This window comes from Indicator indicator, chromosome 19 (assembly GCF_027791375.1).
Source record: "Indicator indicator isolate 239-I01 chromosome 19, UM_Iind_1.1, whole genome shotgun sequence".
Classification (NCBI taxonomy): domain Eukaryota; kingdom Metazoa; phylum Chordata; class Aves; order Piciformes; family Indicatoridae; genus Indicator; species Indicator indicator.
Window position 1 is genome coordinate 21,103,422 of NC_072028.1, and position 25,792 is coordinate 21,129,213.

General features: G+C 58.9%; 1 protein-coding gene across 1 annotated transcript; it reads right to left on the minus strand.

Annotated features, from left to right (window-relative positions):
• Positions 1-3,562: 3,562 nt before the first annotated feature.
• On the minus strand, positions 3,563-23,949 carry GOT2 (glutamic-oxaloacetic transaminase 2). Its single transcript, XM_054389577.1, has 10 exons — positions 23,879-23,949; positions 15,844-16,000; positions 12,951-13,079; positions 12,108-12,167; positions 11,832-11,993; positions 9,910-10,014; positions 8,276-8,426; positions 6,969-7,134; positions 5,061-5,211; positions 3,563-4,645 (listed from the first exon to the last, which is right to left on the minus strand). The coding sequence occupies exons 1-10, from the start codon at positions 23,947-23,949 to the stop codon at positions 4,523-4,525; spliced, it is 1,275 nt and encodes a 424-aa protein (XP_054245552.1). The 3' UTR covers positions 3,563-4,522.
• Between the last annotated feature and the right edge of the window lie 1,843 nt (positions 23,950-25,792).

Sequence of the window (25,792 nt, forward strand, 5' to 3'; positions counted from 1 at the left end):
CTCACTGCCAACAATTTCTTCCTCCTCTCCACTCTCACTCTCCCCTCTCCCAGCTCCAAGCCATTGTCCCTCATCCTGGCACTCCCAGTCCTTGGCCAAAGACCCTTCCCAGCTCTCCTGAAGCCCCTTCAGGTGCTGAAAGGCTGCTCTAAAGTCTCCCTGGAGCCTTCTTTTCTCCAGGCTGCACAGCCCCAACTCTCCCAGCCTGGCCCCATAGGGGAGGTTCTCCAGCCCTCTGATCATCTTGGTGGCCTCCTCTGGAGTCTCTCCAGCAGCTCCAGGTCCTTCTTGTGCTGGGGGCCCCAGAGCTGGAGGCAGTGCTGCAGGTGGGCTCTGAGCAGAGCAGAGCAGAGGGCAGAATCCCCTCCCTGTGCTGCTGCTCTCCCTGCTCTGGATGCAGCTCAGCACACAGCTGCCTGCTGGGCTGCCAGGGACCACTGCTGGCTCAGGTTGAGTTTCCTGGGTCTCAGCTGGAGACTGCACACAGATGTCCTCATAGCAGCAGAGGTATGGCAGAACTCACCTCTTGTCCCTCACATCCAGGATGAGGACACTGCAGCTGTTGGATGGGGGACACTGAGCTCCAGCCAGGGAGCTGGGAAGCTGCAGCTTCAGAGTGGGACTCTGCCAGCACCAGCCCCGGTCACACAGCTCTGCCGACACCAGGCCCAGTGGCACAGCTCTGCCAGCACCAGCCCCAGTGGCACAGCTCTGCCACCACTGGACCAGTCTCACAGCTCCGCCAGCCCCAGACCCAGCAGCACAGCTCTGCCATCACTGGACCCAGCAGCACAGCTCTGCCAGCACCGGACCCAGCAGCACAGCTCTGCCATCACTGGACCCAGCAGCACAGCTCTGCCAGCACCAGACCCAGGGCACAGCTATGCCAGCACCAGACCCAGGTCACAGCTCTGCCAGCACCAGACCCAGGGCACAGCTCTGCCAGCACTGGACCCAGTCTCACACCTTTGCCAGCACCTGGTTCCTGCCACAGCTTGGTTCCCCATTTCCAGCCCTGGTTCCTGCCAGCTCTTCAGGAGGTCTGGGCAAAGGTCTAGTTTCCCACGTGCACAGCACAAATGCAGTGTCACCAGCAGGTGACTGTTCCCTTTCCAGGGCTCCCCAGGGTGGCCACCAGCATCAAGTGACTCAAAAGCTGTTGGACCTGCAGCCCAGGTGTTTCCAGCACCTCAGCCCTTGGGGGCTGGCCAGCCCAGATCTCATCCCTCTGAGCTGCAGACCAGCTCTCGCAGCCTGGCAGGGCTCCAAGGACGCACGAGCAATCCCTTCCCAAGGGAAAAATCTCCCTATTTTTCCCTAGATGACATCTCAGAGCCATGACCAGCCCTCTCCCCTCTTTGCTTCCAGGCTGTTTGGATGCCCTACTTGTGCTGTGAAGCCTCTTCGTGGGTGTCTGGGGGATGAGGACAGCCCGCAGGGAATAGCAGCAGCCTCTCCCTCCAGGGTGGGAGCGTAGCAGGGTCCCAGGTGCCTAGGCCGGGGGCCGTGGGGGAACCTGCTTTGGGTCAAGCCCCAACCCCGGGGAGCCGATGCCTCTCCCCCGGCCAGAGCAGGATGCTGCTCGGTGCGCTTTTACCCATGCTGGTGACAACCACAGACCCTGAGCGGATGACTCCCCAGCCCCCGGGGCCCTGCCGGCGCCCCACGGCCGCCCCCAGTCCAGGAGAGGATAGGCAGGGAATCGGGGACAGTAACACCGGGATGGTTTCGGGGATGCCACACGGCCCCGGCGGGTCCCTGGGGCTCCCCCAGCCCGGTAGCGCCGTGCCCCGGTCCCACTCAGCGGCCGGTGGGAGCCTGCCCCAGCCCCAGCCCCACTCACCGGGCAGTGGGAGCCTGCTGCAGCCCCAGCCCCATTCACCGGGCAGTGGAAGCCTGCTGCAGCCCTAGCTCCGGTCCCACTCACCGGGCGGTGGGAGCCTGCCCCAGCCCCAGCCCCGGCCCCAGCTCCACTGACCGGGCAGTGGGAACCTGCCCCAGCCCCATTTACCGGGCGGTGGGAGCCTGCTCCAGCTCCAGCCCCGGCCCCGGGCGGTGGGAGCCTGCTCCAGCCCCGGCCCTACTCACCGGGCGGTGGGAGCCTGCTCCAGCCCCGGCCCCAGCTCGGCGGCGGCGCGACGGCCGGCACCGCCCTGCCCGCTGCACGCCGGGGGTTGTAGTCCGCCCCCGGCCCGATCCCGGCCGGGAATCGCTGCCTACCCCCCCTTCGGCAACCCTATCCCAGCCCATCCCCAGCGCTCTGCTGCTGGAGGCAGGGGCATGGGGGGGACACCTTCGCGGCGAGAGGCAGTGCTGCAGCTCCTTGGTTGTACCGGGGAAGGGCAGCGGGGAGGCCCATGGAGGGCACGAGGAGCCCTGCAGCCAGCTCCGGAGCCGGCAGAAGCCGCAGCGCCACGGGGAGCTGCTGCTGCGGCGGCGGCGTTCACGGTGGTTGATTGCACAAACGGCGGCCGCGGGCATCGGGCCACGTAAACAACCCTCCGTGGAAGCAGCGGCAGCCTGCAGCCTCCGAGCCCCTGGGGACAGCGTGTGGCACACAGGCCTGGCCCAGCTCCCCCGGTCCTGACTGCTCCGGGCAGCGCTGGGCGCTCTGGAAATGCCCTGGTGGGGCCGCAAAGGCTGCCCAGGGATCGCGTAGCCAGAGCGCTCCCTGCCAGGTCCACCTACATGGAGGGGGGGGAAGCTTTGCCTGCTGCAAGCAACTCGGGCATGCCCCAGCAGCCTGCCAGCAGGAGCAGGACTGGGACTGTCCCCCTGTACAGGGCACTGGTGAGGCTGCACCTTCAAATCCTGGGTTCAGTTTTGGGGCCCTCACTACAAGGACATTGAGGGGCTGGAGCAGGTCCAGAGAAGGGCAACAAAGCTGTGGAAGGGTCTGGAGAGGAGCAGCTGAGCGAGCTGGGAGTGTTTAGTGTGGAGAAGAGGAGGCTGAGGGGAGACCTCATTGCTCTCTACACTTCCCTGAGGGGAAGCTGCAGTGAGGTTGGGGTTGTTCTCTCCCTAGTCTCAGGTGATAAGAGAGGAAATGGCCTGAAATAGTGCCAGGGGAGGCTTAGGTTGGAGATGAGGAACAATTTCTTTGCTGCAAGAGTGGTCAGGATTTGCATGGGCTGCCCAGGGAGGTGGTAGAGTCCCCACCCCTGGAGGTGTTCCAGAAATGTGTGGCCATGGCTCTTGGGGCCATGGTGGAGTTGGGTTGCTGATTGGACTGGCTGATCTTGGGAGGCCTTTTCCATCCCAAACAGTTCTGATTCAGATCCAGCACAGGGCAGATGGCCTTTGGCACCTCATGCTTGCCCCATTCAACCCCATGGGCTCTGACACCAACTCCTACCCAGAGCAACATGAGCCCACCTCACACACCATGCTCCTGGGGCACACAGGGGGGAAATGCCCCCTCTCTGGGTGGGATTCCTAGGAGCTGGGGGTTTCACCAGCCACATGACATGCCCAGTGGTGGCACTTGCCCTCCTTTGGTGTGTGGAAGGGAGAGGATACAGCTGTGGGGTGACAGGAAGAAGTCCCCAGCTTGAGACAGCCACGCACCATTTTATTTGGATTGAAAAAAAAAAAAAAGAGAAATCAGAGTCCAGTGAGTCACAAAGCCTCAGGGACAACCTGGTTTGGACAGAAGGGTTTTGGAGGTGTCAGCAGCTCTCAGACTTCCCTCGCGATCTTCCCTTCCCCTTTTCCTTGCTGTCACCAGAAATTGGGCTGAACAGAGGGGAGGGACACCTCCTCTCCATGTGAGGGTGGACAGGGTAGCACCCAGCTCTTGGCTCACGGCTTTGGGACACACACAGACATTCTGCATGGCAGGGAGGGCTGGTGGCGACTCAGAGGACCAGGGAGAGGACCAGGGCTAGGGGTAGAAGCCATGTCCACCCCACACACCCCACTGTGAATTGCACCTGAAAGGAGATGCCCAGATGGAAAGAGCAAAGCCAACGATGGAGTAAACTTTAGCAGTGAGAAGTCCTCTGAGCTGGCTGTTGGAGGGCAGCTTTGGCACTGCCCACTGCTGGGCGAGGAAGGTGGATGAGGATGGAGCCTGCTGGCAGCAGGGACTGACTGAGGAGGTGGCAGGGACACATTCTGAGCAGCCCTCCAAGCCAGCTCCCCACTGTTTGGGCTGGCAGCCAGCAGCCTCACAAAGCTTTCTCCTGGAAGGAAGCAGCATGGGGAAGCCTTTGGCGCCTGTGCTGGAAGGGTGGCAGGGATGTGTCTGCTTCCTCCAGTGCAAGATGGGTGCTGGGGCTGACAGACAAGGGCTGGACAACAGGGGAGAAGGCTGTGAGGAGCAGGAACCAGCAATGATGTCCCTGCTTCACAACGTTGGATGGCTTGGACAAGGCTTCTACACAACTCATCTACAAGATACATTCAGCAGCAGCACCAGGTGCTGTGGTTCAAAGGGTTCTGCTTGTTTCCTTTCCTTCCCCAGCTTCAACCAGTGGGGCAGAGCAGGGTCAGCCACCAGCTCCAGGGCACAGCTGTGTCTTTACTTTGTGACTTGATGGATGGCATGAGCCAGGTAGGCTACATTGCCCGAGGTCACTCCCGCCACCGAGATCCGCCCGTCCTTTGTCATGTAGATGGAGAACTCCTTGGTCAGTCGATCCACCTGGGGTGGAAGAGCAGATGTTTAACCCCTGGCCAGCTTAGCAGAGTGCCACTGTACCCAGCTTGCCTGCACTGGGTGCCAGCAGGCACAGACTTGCACCTTGCAAACCCTAAGAGATGCTGCTGAGCTCTCCAGCGCCAAGCGAACATTCAGCTAGGAGCCACCTCACTTGAGGTGACCTTGAAGATCACCTCCAAATGCCACCAAGAGACTCTGGCTACACCTAATTTCAACCTCCACCAGCACAGCAAGGGGGCAGAGCAAGATCTAAGTCCCCTAAGCTCCACTGCTGAGGGCTTGGAGGCTGTTCCTCCTGGAGGAAGAACTGCTTCCGAAGGCTCTGTTTGAGCAGCCGCAGCCAGGGCTCTTCTGACAGGGAAGGCAGAAGGCACCCCAGGGGCACCGTTGTGTTTACCTGGTCAGGCTTCAGCCCTGTGAAGCAGAACATGCCAATCTGGTCAGTGATGTGCTGCCAGTTGTGGGAAGAACCTTCTTTCTTCAGGTTGGACACCAGCTGAGTCCTCATGCCGATAATCCGGTCAGCCATGCCCTTCACCTCCACGAGCCTGAGAAACCAAGGCAGGAACTGCTCAGAGCAGGGCTGGGATGCACCAAACACTGCTCCCCTCACCCACCAGCTGCCAGGAATCAACCAACCCTCTCCACATGGAAGGTGGTCTTCCCCTCACCCACCAGCTTCCAGGAATCAACCATCCCTCTCCACATGGAAGGTGGTCTTCCCCTCACCCACCAGCTTCCAGGAATCAACCATCCCTCTCCACATGGAAGAAGGTCTTCCCCTCACCTACCAGCTTCCAGGAATCAACCAACCCTCTCCACATAGCTGAAGGTCCTCATACACCCAAAACCCAGGGGATGCAGGTGAAAGAAGACCAGGGAGCATCAAGTGCTAACCTCCAGATGAGGAACTGCTTCTTTCTGAGGGTACCTGAAGGTTGCCCAGGGAGGTGGTTGGGGTCCCATCCCTGGAGATATTCAAGGTGAGGCTCAACAGGGCTCTGGGCAACCTGATCTAGTGGAGGATGTCCCTGCTGAGTGCAGAGGGGCTGGGACTGGATGAGCTTTGGAGGTCCCTTCCAACCCAGCCCATGCTATGATTTATTCCACAGATCTTGGGCACCACTACCAGAGGCATCGCTCTCACTTAAAGCCATGGGTGAGCAGAAGGTCTCATGGCCTGCCCAAACCCTGCTAAAATGCTATCTGCAGACAAAGGGAGAGGTGTGGGGGTTCCTGCCAGGGCAGCAGACATCCCTGCTGCGCACAGGATCAGCATCAGTGCCAGCCTGCCAGAGGAGCACAGCTGCTGGCAAAGCCACCACACACAGGTGGCCTTTGTTCTGCAGCAGGGGCTGATACCAGACAGCTGAGGGCACAAGGGTCACATTCCTGGCTCTGGTTCCCAAGAGGATTATGCTTCTGCTTCTCTCAGCTGAGACAAATACATAGAATCAGAGAATTGTCAGGGAAGGGACCACTAGGTTCATCCAGTTCCAACCCCCCTGCCACGGGCAGGGGCAATGGATATGAACTACAGCACAGGAGGTTCTACCTCACCATGAGGAGGATCTTCTTCCCTTTGAGGGTCACAGAGTACTGAAGCAGGCTGCCCAGAGAGGTTGTGAAGTCTCCTTCTCTGGAGACTTTCAAGACCCATCTGGATGCGTTCCTGTGTGACCTGTGCTGGATTCTATGGACTCAATAATCGACTCAATAATCTTCTGAGGTCCCTTCCCAACCCCCCTGTGACCTCACACCACAGCAGGTTGCTCACAGCCACATCCAGCCTGGATGCAAAAACCTCCAGGCAGGAGGCTTCCACCACCTCCCTGGGCAACCTCTGCCAGCCTCTCACCACCCTCCTGGGCAAGAATTTCTTCCTCACATCCAATCTCAATCTCCCCACTTCTACTTTTGCTCCATCCCCCCCAGTCCTATCACTCCCTCACACCCTCCAAAGTCCCTCCCCAGCTTTCTTGGAGCCCCCTTCAGATCCTGCAAGGCCACATGGCTTGAAAGCCTCAATATTCCTTCCACTCCTTGGGCAGGCAGCTCCTGCAGCAGCTCCAGCAGCAGCTTTTCCCCTCCCACCCAACACTCTCTGCCCTGGAAGCACCACCAGGGACCACCTGTTTGGGTCAGCCTGGGCTGACAGCAGCTGAAGCCAGGACAGGAGCAGGGTTGGAAGGGGTGGGAGGTGGTTCTGGCCGTGGCCCCGAAGCCAAGAGCCGCCCAGGAGAGCGGCAGGGGAGCAGAGAGCGCTGAGCTGTGGCCGTGCCGGGCAGGAGGGGCTCTCCCTTACCACTCCTTGCGCAGCTCCGGCGTGTTGAGGATGGTGGCGGCGATGCGGGCGCCGTTGAGGGGGGGGTTGGAGTACATGGGGCGGATCAGGATCTTCAGCTGCGACTCCACCCTCTTGGCTTCCTCTGCGTCGCTGCAGATCACCGTGAAGGCTCCCGCCCGCTCCCCTAGGGGAGGGGCAGTCAGCTCCCAGCCTCTGCCCCATCCACGGCCAGGGCTCAGGCAGGACATAGCCAAGGGCCACACAACCTGAGCTCCAGAAGTCTGGAGCTCCCCAGGTCGAGAGAGACAGGGAACCTCTGGGGTGCTGGGTTCCTTGGTGCCCCAGGGATGTGGCTACCCCAAAACCTCATTGTGCCTTTGCCTGAGGTGAAGGCATCTGCAGGGTGGGAGGGAGGCTGCTGATGGGGACCAGGTGGGTTGGGAAGTGGCTGAAGGGCAGAGCTCAGAGGGCTGGGAGCAGCACCACAGGGTCTAGCTGGGAAGCAGCTCTATGGAGGAGAGTGCTGGTGGAGAACAAGTTCATCATGAGCCAGCACTGTGCTTTTGGGGCCAAGGTCAATGAGATCCTGAGGGCACTGAGAAGTGTGTGTGGCTACCATGACCAGGGAGGGTCTCCTCCCCCTCTCCTCTGCCCTAGTGAGGCCACATCGGGGTCCAGTTCTGGGCTCTCCAGTTCAGGAGGGACAGGGAAATGCTGGAGAGTCCAGGGGAGACTGCAAAGCTGCTGAGGGGCCTGGAGCAGCTCTGTGAGGAGCAAAGGCTGAGAGCCCTGGGGCTGAGAGCCTGCAGAAGAGCAGCCCCAGAGGGGAGCTGAGCAATGCTCAGCAAGAGCTGAAGGAGCTGTGGGGGGCAAGAGGCTGGGGCCAGGCTTTGCTCAGTGGTGCCCAGGGACAGGCCAAGGGGCAGAGGGCACAAACTGGCACCCAGGAGGTTCCATCTGAGCAGGAGGAGAAAGTTGTTTGGTGTGAGGGTCTTGGAAAGCCTGCACGGACCCTGATACTTTCTGTTCTCCCATGAGGGTGCTGGAGGCCTGGAGCAGGCTGCCCAGAGAGGTTGTGGAGTCTCCTTCTCTGCAGAGCTTCCACCCCCCTCAGCCATTGTGACCCTGGGCAAGCTGCTGTGGCTGCCCTGCTTGAGCAGAGGGCTTGGACTGGGTGATCCCCAGAGGTCCCTTCCCACCCTCCCTGCACTGGGACTGCGACGAAAGCGAGCAGCAGACAGACAGGGGCTGATGAACTCTGGAGGCAGCAGGGTGCCAGCTGCAGTGTGGGTGAGGCCACTGCCAGCCCAGGTGCCCTTACTCACCGTACAGCCCCATGTTCTTGGCATAGGACTGGGACAGGAGGACGTTGATGCCCTGCTCGATGAAGTGCCGCACGGCCCAGGCGTCCCGGTTGATGTCCCCACTGGCAAAGCCCTGGTAGGCCATGTCAAAGTACACCAGCAGGTTTCGTTTCTGCCACCAAAGAGGGCACAGTGTCACAGGAAGCTCAGCAACCCTCAGGAGGGGCAGGGCAGGGCAGGGGGATGAAGACAGCCACGCAGGCAGCAGCCTGCTCGGCCGCAACGCTGCTCCCTCCTGAAGTGGAGCCAATCCCACAGCTCCCCAGCACACCTCCAAGAGCAGGACAGCTCTGCTCTGCCCCCCACCCCTATCCTGCCTCCAGCTCTGGTGTCCCCAGCAGAAGGAGGACACAGAGCTGTGGAGAGAGGCCAGAGGAGGCCACAGAGATGAGCCAAGGGCTGGAGCAGCTCTGCTGTGAGGCCAGGCTGAGGGAGCTGGGGGTGTGCAGCCTGCAGAGGAGAAGGCTCCAGGGGGACCTCAGAGCTGCCTGCCAGGACCTGAAGGGATCCTGCAGGAAGGCTGCAGAGGAACTTTTGCTGAGGGTGTCTAGAGCCAGGCCAAGGGGGAATGGTTTGGAGATGAGGCAGAGCAGGGTTAGAGTGGAGCTGAGGAAGAAGTTGTTCAGTGTGAGGGAGGTGAGACTCTGGCACAGGCTGCCCAGGGAGGCTGTGGCTGCCTCCTCCCTGGGGATGTTCCAGGCCAGGCTGGATGAGGCCTGGAGCAGCTGAGCCTGGCTGAGAGCTGTCCCTGCCCATGGTGGGGAGCTTGGAGCAGATGATCTCTGAGGTGCCTTCCAACCCGAGCCCTTCTCTGATTCTAAGACCATCTCAGTGCATTTATGGGATGTGCAGCCTGGCCCAAAATGCAGCAGTGAACCGAACAGTAATAAATAAACAAACTCCAGTTCAGTGTTTCCTGCATTACCAGTTCCCAGGAAAACCTCCTGGGAATTTTCCTTCTGCTTTTAGGCAGACAGGCCACTAACACTGCCCCTTGGTCAGGAGACTGACATCTGGAGGCCACTTTGGTATCTACCTGTTCTTAGGCATTCCCAAACCAAATTTCACTGCCTCCAGGGATGAGGCTTCCACCACCTCCCTGGGCAACCTATGCCAGTCTCTCACCACCCTCATGGAGAAGAACTTCTCCCTGACATCCAATCTGAATCTCCCCACTTCTAGTTTTACTCCATCCTGCCTCCTGCAGCAGGGAGGAGGAGGAGAAGGATGAAGGAAGAACCTGCCCCCTCTTTTTTCCAGCCAACACTTGTGAGAAGACACCAGGCACGTGGAAGATCTTCCACACCAGCAGTAGGAGCCCCCTCCGGCTATCACAGCTCTCTCCTTCACCTCTCCTGCTCTCCTTTCATGGCTCCCTCTCCCCCCTCAGCTTCCTGGGAAGCTGCCAGCAGAAAGGCTGATGGCCAGCCCCAAGCCTGAGGGGTGCATTTGTCTGGCTCCTGTCTTCAGGACAGGAACATGACACCCCTGTTGGCTTCTGAGGAGGGAGTAACCTTTACAGAGTAAAGACCAGCTGCCAGCCATGAGAGCCCAGAGCTGTGGTTTACCCCTCCCCAGGGCATTCTGCTGCTCACCTTCACTGTAGCTGCCAGCTCCTTCCACTGCTCCTGCCGGGGATCCACCCCAGTGGGGTTGTGGGCACAAGCATGCAGCAAGATGATGCTCTTCTCTGGAATCCTCTGAGGAAGAGGTGACAGAGGGGCAATGAGTTCACAACACCTCAGCAGCACATGCTCACAACAAGTTCTCCATGGGGCAGCAATGTGCCCTGGTGGCCAAGAGGCCCAATGGGATCCTGGGGTGCATTAAGAGGGAGCGTGTCCAGCAGATCCAGAGAGGTTCTCCTCCCCCTCTGCTCTGCCCTGGTGAGACCACACCTGGAATATTGCATCCAGTTCTGGGCTCCCCAGTTCAGGAGGGACAGGGATCTAATGGAGAGAGTCCAAGGGAGGGCTCCAAGGATGATTAAGGGACTGGAGCATTGCCCTGTGAGTGGAGGCTGAGAGCCCTGGGGCTGTTCAGTCTGGAGAAGACTGAGAGGGGATTTAGTAAATGTTTATAAATATCTGAGGGCTGAGTGGCAAGAGGGAGAGGACAGGCTCTGCTCAGCTGCACCCTGGGATAGGACATGGGGCAATGGATATAAACTGCAGCACAGGAGGTTCCACATCAACATGAGGAGGAACTTCTTCACTGTGAGAGTCACAGAGCCCTGGAGCAGGCTGCCCAGGGAGGTTGTGGAGTCTCCTCTGGAGCCTTTCCAGCCCCATCTGGATGTATTCCTGTGTGACCTGTGCTGGATTCTCTGGTCCTGATCTGGCAGGGGATGGGGGGGTTGGACTTGCTGATCTTGGAGGGTCCCTTCCAACCCCTAACATCCTATGATCCTGTGCTCCTCAACAGCTGAGCTCAAACTCTTGCCCTGGGCAGCTTAGATGAGCTCTGCCAAGCTTCTAGGGTGCCCTTCAGATACCTTGTATTTAGCCTAAAGCCTAACAAGCCTAAAGCCTAACAAGCCTAAAGCCTAACTACTCTAAAGCCTAACAAGACTAAAGCCTAACTAGTCTAAAGCCTAACTAGTCTAAAGCCTAACAAGACTAAAGCCTAACACGACTAAAGCCTAACACGACTAAAGCCTAACTAGTCTAAAGCCTAACACGTCTAAAGCCTAACACGTCTAAAGCCTAACACGTCTAAAGCCTAACAAGTCTAAACCTAACATGTCTGAAGCCTAACACGTCTGAAGCCTAACTACTCTAAAGCCTTACTAGTCTAAAGCCTAACTAGACTAAAGCCTAACAAGACTAAAGCCTAACTAGACTAAAGCCTAACTAGACTAAAGCCTAACAAGTCTAAAGCCTAACTAGTCTAAAGCCTAACTAGTCTAAAGCCTAACAAGTCTAAAGCCTAACAAGACTAAAGCCTAACTAGTCTAAAGTCTAAGAAGACTAAAGCCTAACACGTCTAAAGCCTAACACGTCTAAAGCCTAACACGACTAAAGCCTAACTAGTCTAAAGCCTAACAAGACTAAAGCCTAACACGTCTAAAGCCTAACAAGACTAAAGCCTAACACGTCTAAAGCCTAACACGTCTAAAGCCTAACACGTCTAAAGCCTAACAAGACTAAAGCCTAACTAGTCTAAAGCCTGACAAGACTAAAGCCTAACACGTCTAAAGCCTAACACATTTAAAGCCTAACAAGTCTAAACCTAACATGTCTGAAGCCTAACACGTCTGAAGCCTAACTACTCTAAAGCCTTACTAGTCTAAAGCCTAACTAGACTAAAGCCTAACAAGACTAAAGCCTAACTAGACTAAAGCCTAACTAGACTAAAGCCTAACTAGACTAAAGCCTAAGAAGACTAAAGCCTAACAAGTCTAAAGCCTAACTAGTCTAAAGCCTAACTAGTCTAAAGCCTAACAAGCCCAAAGCCTGACAACCCACCTGCCCTCCCCCATCCCCTCCCCTGCTTGCAGCCCTGCCCAGCCACTCACGGCGATGTCGTCCATGGCGCCGGCGAAGTCCAGGCTGCAGGTCCTGGGGTCGTAGTAGCGGTAGGACTGCAGCTGCAGGCCAGCATCCCGGAAGATGGGGGTGTGGTTGCCCCAGGACGGCTTGGGGAGGTACACATCACGGCCAGCCTTGAAGAACCGTTGCTGAGCAAGCACAAGAAGAGAGTTCAGAGAGGTTGGAGCAGGTGGCAAGCAGGCAGAAGGCATCCCAGAGGTTCAGCTCAACCTTTCTGTTCCCCATCCAGGCCAGGGACTCACCAAAAAGTTGGCTCCGATTCGCAGCGATCCGGTCCCAGAAATGCCCTGCACAGTGACATACTGCAAGGCAACAAAGGTGGCCTGAGTCACAGCAGCCCCAGGGTGAGCCAAGGAAAGCACAGACCCCTGCCCCTGCCTCCCCTCCCCCCAGCACACACATTGGCACTGCCAGATGTACCCCCAGACAGGGACATGGAATCACAGAGCTGTCAGGGCTGGAAGGGAGCTCAAGGCTCAGCCAGCTCCAACCCCCTGCCATGGGCAGGGACACCTCACACCACAGCAGGTTGCTCACAGCCACCTCCAGCCTGGCTGCAAAAACCTCCAGGCAGGAGGCTTCCACCACCTCCCTGGGCAACCTCTGCCAGGCTCTCACCACCCTCCTGGCCAAGAATTTCTTCCTCACATCCAATCTCAATCTCCCCACTTCTACTTTTGCTCCGTCCCCCCCACTCCTATCACTCCCTGACACTCTCCAAAGTCCCTCCCCATCTTTCTTGGAGCCCCCTTCAGATCCTGCAAGGCCACCAGAAGGTCTCCTGGGAGCCTTCTCCTCTCCAGCCTGCACAACCCCAACTCTCTCAGGCTGTCTCCATGGAGCTGGAGGGTACTGCCGCAGCTCAGCAGCTCCAGCCGCAGCGCAGGGAGCTGGGACCCTGGGCAAGGTCAGATCTCCTCCTCAGGAAGGGCTGTTTCACCCCAGCCTTCAGCAGAGGCTGTTACCCTTGGGCCAGCCTGCAGCTCAGAGGCAGGAGCCCCCCTGAAAGACCTTCCACTCTCACTGAGCACCCCCATGCCAGCTGTGCAGCCTTGCCCACCCTGGCTCCCCAGCTCGCTCCTTACCCGGCCGCTCTTGAAAGCTTCACTGTTTTCCCCCAGAGCGAGCTCTGCAGAAGCCCTGGTGAAATCTGCCAGCCCCCCAATGGGCAGGTACTCCTTGTCCATCTTCTTGGATGCTATCATGGCCTCAGCCTGGGGAAGGAGGACACACACTCAGCAGGGAGGGCGGCACCGTGGGTGGGCAGTTTGAGGTTGCTTGGCATTGCCTTTGCTCCAAAAGGGCAAAGGTTGGTTGACACAAATTTCCCTTCAGAGGGCAGGGCTCATCCCAAGCCAGGGCAGCAGGAAACCTTCCAGATGAAAGCTTGCTGTCAGCATGGGGCAACAGCCCTCAGAGCCACCAGAGCCCTCAGTGGGTGCCAGCATTGGTAGGGCAGAGGCAGGAATGCCAGCGGCTGGAGGAGAGCACAACATCCAGCCCCAGCCAGCCCTGCTGCACCAGGACAAGTGGTCCTTTGCCCAAGCAGGAACCCTCCTGCAGGAAGGCAAGGCTTGGCTGTCACTGAGAGGCAGAGGCTGTCTCTCCAGAGGGAGACATCCCAAAGCCAGGTGGGCAGCAAGGCCTCTGCAGGGCCTTGTCATGCTGGGAGTGATGTTGGATGGAGCAGGTTACAAAAAGCAAAGACACAGAACCCCCAGGGGATTCTGAAAGGGGCCTCTGCCTGAGAGCTGCCTCACCCCACCCTGAAATGTGGCTGTCCCCACAGCTTGGCTCATCTCCAGTCCTTTCCAGCAGATCCTGCAGCAGATACCAGTCCACATCCTCACCTAACGCAGGATTAGAGAGCAGCAGCAGGAACAGCAGACAAGGAGCCCTGGCTCAGGGAAAATACAGGAATGGAGATATCTAGAGGGTTGTGGGACCCCTGTCTGTGCTGCCAGAGTGGTGGGACAGACCCTGGCTGTGCTCATGTACCACCAGAAGACTGCTCCTGCCACAGCAGGACCCAGCTGTGACCTACCCAGCCCAGGTGTGGGTGACAGTGTGTGCTGACACAGGGCAGGGCCTGGCTTCAGGGGTGCCAAGCATGGACCATGCTGCTCTCATCTCATCCTCCCTGTGCCAAGCAGCCCAGCCAGGGTGTGCCAGCTGCCAGCCTGTTTCCAGCCCCATGGCCCCAGAAAGCTCCATAATCCCCTGGAGGGCAGAGGCCACATCCAGCTCCCTGCACTGCAGTTTTAGCCTGGCTTATGGGGAAACTGGTTACAAGGGCTCAGCAGAATTCCTTCCTAAGGCTAATCCACACCAAGGGGACAACCTCAGCTCTTTCCTGCTCTGTGGAGCTCAGGGAACAGCAGCCTGGTCAAGAAACACCTTGAAGTCTAGAGGACACCTGGGTTGGAGGGCACAGTGAAGTTCATCAAGGAATGAGCTTGACCTAGCTGGCAAGAGGGCAAACATGGTGTGGTTTATCCCCTCCTATTGAACAGCTCTGTTGTGCCTCAAAAGCTGTAGCAGCCCTAAGGGAGACATCCAGGAGCATTGTCCTGCTCTGGAACAAACATAGGAGTCTACTAAGGACTTTGCTTACAGCCTCACAGCTGGCACTGGGCTGGAAGGGACCCTCCAAGGGCATCCTGCCCAACCCCCTGCAGGCAGCAGGGACACCTCCAGCTGCAGCAGGCTGCCCAGGGACACAGCCAGGCTGAGCTTGAATGGCTCCAGAGATGGAGCCTCCAGCACCTCCCTAGGCAACCTGTGCCAGTGTCTGCCCAGCCTCCCTGGGCACAACTTCCTCCTGAGCTCCAACCTAACTCTGCCCTGCTCCACTTCCAAACCATTGCCCCTGGGCCTATCCCCACAGCCCCTTCTGAACAGTCCCTCCCCAGCCTGCCTGCAGCTCCCCTGCAGAGCTTCAGCTGCAGCTCTCAGCTCTCCCTGCAGCCCTCTCTTCTGCAGGCTGCACAGCCCCAACTCTCCCAGCCTGGCCCCACACCAGAGGTTCTGCAGCCTCTGATCATCTCTGTGGCCTCCTCTGCACCCTCTCCAGCAGCTCCAGGTCCTTCTCATGCTGGGGGCTCCATATCTGGCCCCAGCCCTGCAGGTGAGGTCTCCCCAGAGCAGAGCAGAGGGGCAGGATCCTCTCTCTCCAGCTCTGGCCACACTGCTTTGGATGCAGCCCAGGCTGCCCTTGGCCTTCTGTGCTGCCAGTGCCCATTGCTGGCTCCTGGCCAGCTTCTCCCCCACCCCCAGCACCCTCAGCTCCTTCTCTGCAGGGCTGCTCTCAGTCTCCTCACCCCCAAGCCAGGACTGACATCCAGGGTTGCTCAGCTGCAGGACCTTGCACTTGGCCTTGCTGAACCTCCTGAGGTTCTCCTCAGCCACCTCTGCAGCCTGCCCAGGTCCCTCTGGATGGGTCTGGGGCTCCATGAGGTGCAGTCTGTGTTCATGTAGTGACTAAACTGGGCCTAAGTGGACCCAAAAGAGGGACAGAGTGGAATGGGAAGATGGTTTCATAAGTTCTGCTGATCACCTCCATGCTGCCTTCACCTGCCTGGCCCTGCTGCCTTCAGCTGTCACCACCAGATCTTGGCTGGCCTGAGGTGGCCTTCCCTTGGCTGCAAAGCTGGGGTGGCAGCATTAGCTCTGAGAGCTTCTCCTGCCCTCAGTCTTCTCACTCCCAAACCAGGACTGAGATCCAGGGTTGCTCAGCTGCAGGACCTTGCACTTGGCCTTGCTGAACCTCCTGAGGTTCTCCTCAGCCACCTCTGCAGCCTGCCCAGGTCGCTCCTCATGGATCCTATCCTTCAGCCTTATCATCCTCCCCACTCAGCTGGGTGTCAGCTCCCACCCTCATGTGCCTGTTCAGAGGCTTCCCCCTGGCTGCCCCTCCCCCCCAGGTGCCCATCAGCAGAGCTGAGCCCCTGGCAGGCTGTGAGGCAGGCCTGGGCTGACCTTGCGGACGCAGCTGAGGACGTAGGGCTTCCCATTGTCATCCCTGTAGGCTCCCACACCCAGGTTCATCTTCTTGGAGTTGCTGTCACGCTTGTAGGCTTCTGTCACCCCCAGGATGGGGTCAGGGGGACCCATCTCCACATGGGACCACCAGGAGCTGAAGGGGAAGAAGGGAAAAAAAAAACGAGACTAAGGATTAGGTTTGGGAACTGGGCAAGGCTGGAGGCAGCAGGGTGAGAGAGAAAACCTCCAGGGCAATCTTTGGGTCTGCAGACCACTGGGAGAGGTAGCAGCAGAGCTAAGAGAATCAGAAGACCTCAGCTCCTGTATGCTCCTGGTGCTGCATTTCACAGGGAACAATGGGCAGAGAGCTTCAGTTCTCCGTGGCTGCAGGTAGTAACTCTTCCCCTCCCCCAGGTCTTTAAGATGTAGAAAAGAGCTCTTCATGCCTCATGAGGTGACACCAGCAAGGCCTCAGGAAAAGAGAAGCCTTAAACCACCCAGAAGTTGCCCAGGGAAGCCATGACTGCCCCCTCCCTGGGGGTGCTCAAGGCCAGGCTGAATGAGGCCCATGAGCAAGCTGTGCTGGTGGGAGATGTCCCTGCCCAGGGCAGGGGGTTGGAGCTGGCTGAGCTTTGAGCTCCCTTCCAACCCAGCCCCTTCTGTGAATCTATGAACTCTCATGCTCTTGGCCAAGCATCAGCTCCTCACAGCCTACAGGCAGAACCATGTAGCTTAGTGCCCTCCAGGTAGGCTCAGCCAGCCCTGGGCAACTGCATGAGGCACTGCTGTGTGACAGTGAACCTGCTCTTCCCACCAGGCTGCCCGACCTGAGGACAGGGACACCTCACACCTGGAGCAGCCAGGTTGCAAAAACCTCCAGGCAGGAGGCTTCCACCACCTCCCTGGGCAACCTCTGCCAGGCTCTCACCACCCTCCTGGCCAAGAATTTCTTCCTCACATCCAATCTCAAACTCCCCACTTCTACTTTTGCTCCATCCCCCCCAGTCCTATCACTCCCTCACACCCTCCAAAGTCCCTCCCCAGCTTTCTTGGAGCCCCCTTCAGATCCTGCAAGGCCACCAGAAGGTCTCCTGGGAGCCTTCTCCTCTCCAGCCTGCACAACCCCAACTCTCTCAGGCTGTCCTCAGAGCAGAGCAGCTCCAGCCCTCTGCTCCTCCTCCTGGCCCTTCTCTGGACACCTTCCAGCCCCTCCAGAGCCTTCCTGGAATAGAGGCTCCAGCACTGGACCCAGAGCTCCAGGTGTGGCCTCAGCAGAGTGGAGCAGAGGGGCAGAATCCCCTCCTTTGGACAGCAAGGGAAGGGAGCTTCCCATCAGGAGGTGCTTTGCTCTGCAGGCTACCTGCCTCTGCCCTGCTGCTAGGACCTCCTGAAGACAGCCAGTCTCTCTGAATGCCAAGGGTAGGCCACACCATGCTATTAAAAGAAACCTGTTCCTCTCCCTTTGGCCCCAAGCCTCTGCCCAGGCTTGCAGATGGTGCAGGAGATGCAGTGGGGGTGGGGGGGAGGGAATGGTGGTGGTTCATTTTCCTGCAGAGACTGTAATGGCCTCCACCTGATTATAAAAGATGGAGAAGAAACTCATGAAGGGCCAGGCAGGTGAAGGCAGCATGGAGGTGATCAGCAGAACTTATGAAACCATCTTCCCATTCCACTCTGTCCCTCTTTTGGGTCCACTTAGGCCCAGTTTAGTCACTACATGAACACAGACTGCACCTCATGGAGCCCCAGACCCATCCAGAGGGACCTGGGCAGGCTGCAGAGGTGGCTGAGGAGAACCTCAGGAGGTTCAGCAAGGCCAAGTGCAAGGTCCTGCAGCTGAGCAACCCTGGATGTCAGTCCTGGCTTGGGGGTGAGGAGACTGAGAGCAGCCCTGCAGAGAAGGAGCTGAGGGTGCTGGGGGTGGGGGAGAAGCTGGCCAGGAGCCAGCAATGGGCACTGGCAGCACAGAAGGCCAAGGGCAGCCTGGGCTGCATCCAAAGCAGTGTGGCCAGAGCTGGAGAGAGAGGATCCTGCCCCTCTGCTCTGCTCTGGGGAGACCTCACCTGCAGGGCTGGGGCCAGATATGAGACCCCAGCATGAGAAGGACCTGGAGCTGCTGGAGAGGGTGCAGAGGAGGCCACAGAGATGCTCAGAGGGCTGCAGAACCTCTGCTGTGGGGCCAGGCTGGGAGAGTTGGGGCTGTGCAGCCTGCAGAAGAGAAGGCTGCAGGGAGAGCTGAGAGCTGCAGCTGAAGCTCTGCAGGGGAGCTGCAGGCAGGCTGGGGAGGGACTGTTCAGAAGGGGCTGTGGGGATAGGCCCAGGGGCAATGGTTTGGAAGTGGAGCAGGGCAGAGTTAGGTTGGAGCTCAGGAGGAAGTTGTGCCCAGGGAGGCTGGGCAGACACTGGCACAGGTTGCCCAGGGAGGTGCTGGAGGCTCCATCCCTGGAGCCATTCAAGCTCAGCCTGGCTGTGTCCCTGGGCAGCCTGCTCCAGCTGGAGGTGTCCCTGCTGCCTGCAGGGGGTGGACAGGATGCCCTGGGAGGGTCCCTAACAGCCTGATGCCATCTGTGACTCATTTGCCCTCTCCAGACTGAGCTCCCCTCCCCATCAGAACAGCATTTCCCAACAAAAATCCTCCACTTATCGTCTTGAGAGGCTCTTGGGGGCAGGGAGGGGGGGAACAGAGGCAGCAAAACACATCCAAGGCAGAGCCACCTTGGGTAGCTTATAAATGGAAGCTGTGCTTAGCATTTTCTAGACCACTAACAGTCTCCATTACCTCAGAATGGGATCAGCTGAGAGAGGAGGATGAGTCAGGGATGCCTGCCAGGACAAAAAACCTGCTGCAGGACTAGGCAGCACTCAATGGGGCTTTGGAAAAACTCTTCCAACACCCTCCTGGCAGGGGAGGGGTGGAGGAAGAGGAAGGCTCTGCAGAGGAGTGTTTGTGTCTCTGTGGTTTTGTGTTTTCACCTCCTCCAGAGTTATTTTGGCCCAGAACACCCACAGCACCTTTTTTCCTCTGGGGTTTTTCACCAAAGCAGCTTATGGTGACTTAGGTCCCAATCCTGCCAACACTTGAGGCAGGTCACTGAGCTCTAAGACACTGCTGCTGATCCTGCAGGCATCTAACCTAAGCCACAACAGCCCAGCAGTTAAGTACTTTGCTTCTGAGCCTGTCTTTCCATCAGCTTAAGGCAGCCAAGGAAACTTAAGGACTGGATTTGCCCTGCTCTCAGCCTGAAGGACAAAGAAAGACTCCTCTGCTGGTTCCTGAGAGGTGAAGCTCCTTAAGGCCAGGCTGGATGTGGCTCTGGGCAACCTGAGTGTGAGGTGTCCCTGCCCATGGCAGGAGGGCTGGAGCTGGCTGAGCCTTGAGCTGCTTTCCAGCCCTGACAGTTCTGTGATTCTCTGAATTGACAGGGGGACAGGAGAATGAAGTGCAGGCAGAGCTGTGCAAACACATCCTGCTGCCCAAGGGAACCTGTCTGGGCAGGGGTTTGGGAGAGCACACCACAGGATGGGTTGGGGTTGGCAGGGACCCTTAAAGATCATCCAGTTCCAGCCTCCTGCCACAGCCTGGGGCATCTCCTACTAGACCACACTGCCCAAGGCCTCATCCAGCCTGGCTTTGAACACTGCCAGGCTTGGAGCCTCCACAACTTCTCTGGGCAACCTGTGCCAGTGCCTCACCTCCCTCCTGGGAAGAATTTCCTCCTGATGTCTCATCTCCATCCAGCTTCTTCCAGTGTGAAGCCACCACCTGTCACTCCATGCCTTTGGAAAGCCTCTCTCTTGCTCTCCTGTAGCTCACTTCAGCTGCTGGAAGGCTGCTCTGAGGTCTCCCTGGAGCCTTCCAGGCTAAACCACCCCAACTCTCTCATCCTGTCCCCCCAGCAGAGGATCTGCAGCCCTCTGATCATCTTGGAGGAACCCCCTGGATCCCAGATCTACCTGGGGAGCTGAGGCCACAAATCCTACCACAGCACTGCAAGGTGGTTGTCTCAGCAGTGTGCTGCATTTTATACTGAGCAATGAAGAGCACAGGTCCTGAATAAAGGTCAGTTATAAACAGCACCTCCTCCCTGCCAGCATGGAAGCACTGCAGGGCAGAAAGCTAAGAAAAGGGAAAGTGAATTCCCTGAAGGACACCAAATAAAGCACCTTCTGCAGCTAGAGAAACACAGCACCTCCAGTTCAGAGTTTAGGTGCTGAGAAAGTGGTGTTCAGGTTCTCCTCTCCCTCTGCTCTGCTCTGCCCTGGGGAGGCCACAGCTGGAATATTGCATCCAGCTCTGGGCTCCCCAGCTGCAGAGGGACAGGGATCTGCTGGAGAGAGTCCAAGGGAGGCCTCCAAGGCTGCTGAAGGGACTGCAGCACTGCCTGGGGAGGAGAGGCTGAGAGCCCTGGGGGTGCTGAGTCTGCAGAGGAGAAGGCTGAGAGGGATCTGCTCAATGTCTATCCAGAGCTGAGGGCTGGGGGGCAGGAAGGAAGGGACAGGGACAGCCTCTGCTCACTGTGCCCTGGCATAGCACAAGAGGCAATGGATGGAAACTGCAGCACAGGAGGTTCCACCTCAGCAGGAGGAGGAACTTCTGCACTGGGAGGGGGACAGAGCCCTGGAGCAGGCTGCCCAGAGAGGTTGTGGAGTCTCCTGCTCTGGAGCCTTTCCAGCCCTGGCTGGATGTGTTCCTGTGTGACCTGTGCTGCATTCCATGGTCCTGCTCTGGCAGGGGGCTTGGACTGGAAGCTCTCCAGAGGTCCCTTCCCACCCCTCACATCCTGTGAGCTGTGATCCATGCTCTTCAGTCAGGGTAGTCTTCTGATCCCTTTCAAGGCAAGCACAGATGGGACAGGGAGGGGAGGAAAATGCTCCAGGAGCTGCCACAAACCTTTCAAAAATGCCTGTGGAGCTCCTAGCCCAAGCTGCAGAGACCAAGAGCCTGGGGCCTTTGGAGGGTGTCAGGGAGTGACAGGAGTGGGGGGATGGAGCAAAAGTAGAAGTGGGGAGATTGAGATTGGATGTTAGAAGAAATTCTTGGCCAGGAGGGTGGTGAGAGACTGGCAGAGGTTGCCCAGGGAGGTGGTGGAAGCCTCCTGCCTGGAGGTTTTTGCAGCCAGGCTGGAGGTGGCTGTGAGCAACCTGCTGTGGTGTGAGGTGTCCCTGCCCATGGCAGGGGGTTGGAGCTGGCTGAGCCCTGAGCTCCCTTCCAACCCTGACAGTTCTGTGATTCTATGAACTAGGAGCAGAAGTTTGGTGGATCAGGTGGTGGAGAAGACTTAGAGCAGGAGCTGGACAGCTGGGAATCCCAGAATCCCAGCATGCTGGGGGTCCCTTCCAATTCTATGATTCATGCCCAGCTCACAAAGCAAGTTTTTTTTCCCCCTAGGTTGGGAATAAGCAGTCCTGACTCCAGTGAAGGTTTCTATCTGCTCCCCCAGTGACAGGCAGGGAAGAGGCTGGATTGCAAAGCCTCTGCCAAAGCCCTGCAGCAGAGCAGAGGGGCTGAAGGGGCCTGTGGCTGGCTGGACACCACTGCTAAAGCCAATATTTACCCAAGAACAATGCCAAAGGGGCGTTGGCTGCCCACCACCGGGGCCTTGCAAGCCTAAACATTCAGCTGTGGTTAAGCTTCCCAGCCAGCAAAGCACTGAAAATAGTTGTCCTGGGATCCAGGAGAGCAGCAAAGGAAGGCAGCACCTCAGTCTGCATGCCAAAGGGAGATGTTTTAAGCCACTTGCTTATCTCTTCAACCTCTGTCCTGCCTCCAGAAAGCCCATTCCCAGCACAGGGGGATGGGAACAGCACATCCCCTCCCCCCCTCCCCCAAGGTGAAGCTGTTAAGGGAACACAAAGAGCTAATCACTGCTTGGCATCTGCAGGCTCAGAGCTGCTCTTTGGGGGCTGTGCACAAAGGTGTTTGACTCACAAGAGGGTGGTCAGAGTCCCCTGGAGGTGACCTCAGCTCCATTTGGGAATTCCACTCTGCTGCATAACAAGCTTGAGGAAAGCAAAGTTATTGCCTTTCTGCTCCAGCCCAAGGGCAGGAACCACAGGTGGTGAAAGGAGCCTACAAGAAGGCTGGGGAAGGACTTTTGAGGGTGTCAGGGAGTGATAGGACTGGAGGGGAATGGAGCAAAAATGGAAATGGGGAGATTCAAATGGGATGGCAGGAAGAAATTCTTCCCCATGAGGGTGGTGAGACATTGGAAGAGGTTTGCCCAGGGAGGTGGTGGAAGCCTCAAACCTGAAGGTTTTTGCAGCCAGGCTGGAGGTGGCTGTGAGCAACCTGATCTAGTGTCCCTGTCCTTGGCAGGGGTTTGGAACTGGCTGAGCCTTGAGCTCCCTTCCAAGCCTGACAGTTCTAGGGTTCCTCCTCCGTAACTGCTGAGCAGAGACCAAGGATGCCTCAGAAGAAAGAGTCTCAGGAGCCAGCTAGGGGCCATGCTGGACAGAAGAGGGTTAATCAATATCCACTAGGCCTCTTTATCTGCTGGAATGGGGAGATAAACCCCTGCTTGCCTGCTTCAGCTGAGCTGGCAACTGTTCCAGAAAGCTTCCCAAGCTGGCACGGGCCAGGAGTCAAAGGGCTCTGTGGAGCAGCAAGGCCTTGGACAAATCCCTCTGCATGCTTTTGGGTCATCTGGTCATGGTGCTGTCCCCACCTCCCTGTGGCTCTCGGCTCTGCCGTGCTCTGTGGAGCTGCTCCACAGGGCTCCAGCTGTGCCCAGCATCCTTCTCCACATCCCTGTGCTGCCTTCAGGCACAGCAGAGTGCAGAGCTGCCAGCATGGAACTAGGTCCTCGTTGGTCCTGCCTGGCTTGCACCCCTCTCAGACCAGGTTTTGCACACCCGAAGGCATGGCTTCAGCCCTGGCAGCACCACCCCAGCCCCGTTACACGCTGGCTGAGGTAGGGGGAGGAGGGAGAGGCTGTAGACCCCTTATTCCCAGCCCCGTTTTCGGTACATGGGGTCTCCACTGCCCAGTGCACACTGCCAGCCGCACCTCAGCCCTCACCCACCCAGAGACACACGAAGCTCCCCCGGATCCATTTCCCGGTGCCCAGGGTCCCCCTAGCCTCGCTGCGTGCCACTAGCTGCGCCCCACAAGGGCTCCCCCAAGCCTGCGGCGCCGTGCACAGGGCCAGCCGCACCCCAGCCCCGCGGCACAGGACGCACCCAGCGCCCTTTCTCGGCGCACAGTGCTGCCCCGGCCCCACTGAACGCTGCGCACAACGGATAGCGCCTTGGCCCCGGTGCACGGTGCCCAGGCCGTGCTGCACGGAGCTCACTGGTGCCTCTGGCCCCGTTTCTCGGGGCCCAGAACGCCCCTGGTCCCGCTGCCCACCACCGACAGCACCCTGGCCCCGTCCCTCGGTGCCCCCGGGGTCCCTCCGGCCCCGTCCCTCGGTGCCCCCGGGGTCCCTCCGGCCCCGTCCCTCGGTGCCCCCGGCCCCGTCTCTCGGCCGCCGGGGTCCCTCCGACCCCGTCTCCCGGTGCCCCCGGGGTACCCCCGGCCCCGTCTCTCAGTGCCCCGTGGTGCCCCCGGCCCCGTCTCTCGGTGCCCCCTGGGTGCCCCCAGCGCCGTCTCTTGGTGCCCCCGCGGTGCCCCTGGCCCCGTCTCTCGGTGCCCCCGGGGTGCCCCCAGCGCCGTCTCTCGGTGCCTAGGGTCCCTGCGGCCCCGGCCCGACCCGAAGCCCGCGCGCACATCCCCCCCGCGCCCTCCAAGCGGCTCCTCAAGGGCAGGCTGGGGGGCGCCCGGCTCGGCCTCAGCCAATCAGCGCGCCAGGAAGCGCCGCGCGCCCCCCGACCCGCCGCGTCCCGCGGCCAATCCGCGCGCCGTTGCCCCCCTGCCCCGCCGTGACATCACTAACGACGCCTACGGGCTCCAAGGAGGGACACGATTACTCCCCGCGAAGTACCCCCGATCCCCTTCCCCCACCTGAAAGGGACACCGGGCTCAGCGGCGAGAAAGCCCCTCCACTGGCACCGGCGGGCTGCTACGGGGCTTAGCCAACTCCTCAGCCCTCACCTGGCATGGTTAGCGGCGGCGGTGAAGAAACGGGGGGCGGCGAGGAGCCGGCGAGTGTGGAGGAGAGCCATGGCGGCAGCAAGCGAGCGGGCGGGCTGGCGAGCGGACACCGCACGGCACGGCCACCGGCTCCGCTGCGCGCCCCGCCCCCGAACCGCGCATGCACCGCCCCCGGCCGCGCCGACGCACGCCGCCTGGCGGCCGGGAAGGCTCTTTGCAAGACGCACCGCCCGCCCTGTCATTCACTGCACTGGGTTACACCGGGCTGTTCTGGGTTATACTGGGCGGCAAAGGGCTGCACTGGGTTACACCGGGCTGTACTGGGTTATACTGGGCAGCAAAGGGCTGCACTGGGTTACGCCGGGCTGTACTGGGTTATACTGGGCAGCAAAGGGCTGCACTGGGTTACGCCGGGCTGTACTGGGTTATACTGGGCGGCAAAGGGCTGCACTGGGTTACGCTGGGCTGTACTGGGTTATACTGGGCGTCAAAGGACTGCACTGGGTTACACCGGACTTTACTGGGTTATACTGGGCGTCAAAGGGCTGCACTGGGTTACGCCGGGCTGTACTGGGTTATACTGGGCGGCAAAGGACTGTACTGGCTTACACTGAGTTGCACTGGGTTATACTGGGCGGCTAAGGGCTGCACTAGGTACTGGGTTTATACTGGCTTGCACTGAGCTGTACTAGGCTATATCGGGTTACACTGGGCCATACTGGATTACACTGGGCTGCAAAGGGCTGCACTGGCTTATACTGGGTGGCACTGGATTACACCAGGCTCTACTGGGCTGCACTGAGCTGTGCTGGGCTATATGGGGTTGCACTGGGTTGTACTGGGTTACAGCAGGCTGTACTGGGTTGTACTGGGCTGCACTGGGCTATACTGGTTTATACTGGACTGCACTAGGTTATACAGGGTTGTACAAAGCTGCACTGGGCTATACAGGGTTATACTGGACTGCACTATGTTATACAGGGCTGCACTGGGCTATACTGGGTTATAAAGGGCTGCACTGGGCTATACTGGGCTATACAGGGCTGCATTGGGCCATACTAGGTTGTACTGGGCTGCACTCAGTTATACTGGGCTGCACTGGGCCATACTGGATGCTACAGGACTGCACTGCACCATACTGGGTTGGACTGGGTGCTACAGGACTGCACTACACCATACTGGGTTGGACTGGGTGCTACAGGACTGCACTGCACCATACTGGGTTGTACTGGGTGCTACAGGTCTGCACTACACCATACTGGGTTGTACTGGGTGCTACAGGACTGCACTGTACCATACTGGGTTGGACTGGGTGCTACAGGTCTGCACCGCACCATACTGGGTTGGACTGGGTGCTACAGGTCTGCACTACACCATACTGGGTTGGACTGGGTGCTACAGGACTGCACTACACCATACTGGGTTGGACTGGGTGCTACAGGTCTGCACTGCACCATACTGGGTTGGACTGGGTGCTACAGGACTGCACTACACCATACTGGGTTGGACTGGGTGCTACAGGACTGCACTACACCATACTGGGCTGTACTGGGCTATGAAGGGGGGGTCTCACCTCTCCCCACAACCCCCAAACACACTTTGGGAGGGGTCTCACCTCACCCCAGCTCACTCTGTTGGGCTTCTGCCTCTCCCTGCCACCCTCCAACCCAGTTTGAGGGGCTCCCACCTCTCCCTGCCATCCCCCAACCCACTTTGCGGGGTCTCCCACCTCTCCCTGACAGCCTCTAACACACTTTGTGTGGATCCCACCTCTCCCTGCCACCCCCAAATCCACTTTGTGAGGCTCCCACCTCTCCCTGCCAGCTTCTAACCCACATTGTGAGGATCCCACCCATCCCTGCCACCCTCCACCCCAACTTTGAGGGGATCCCATCTCTCCCTGCCACCCTCCAC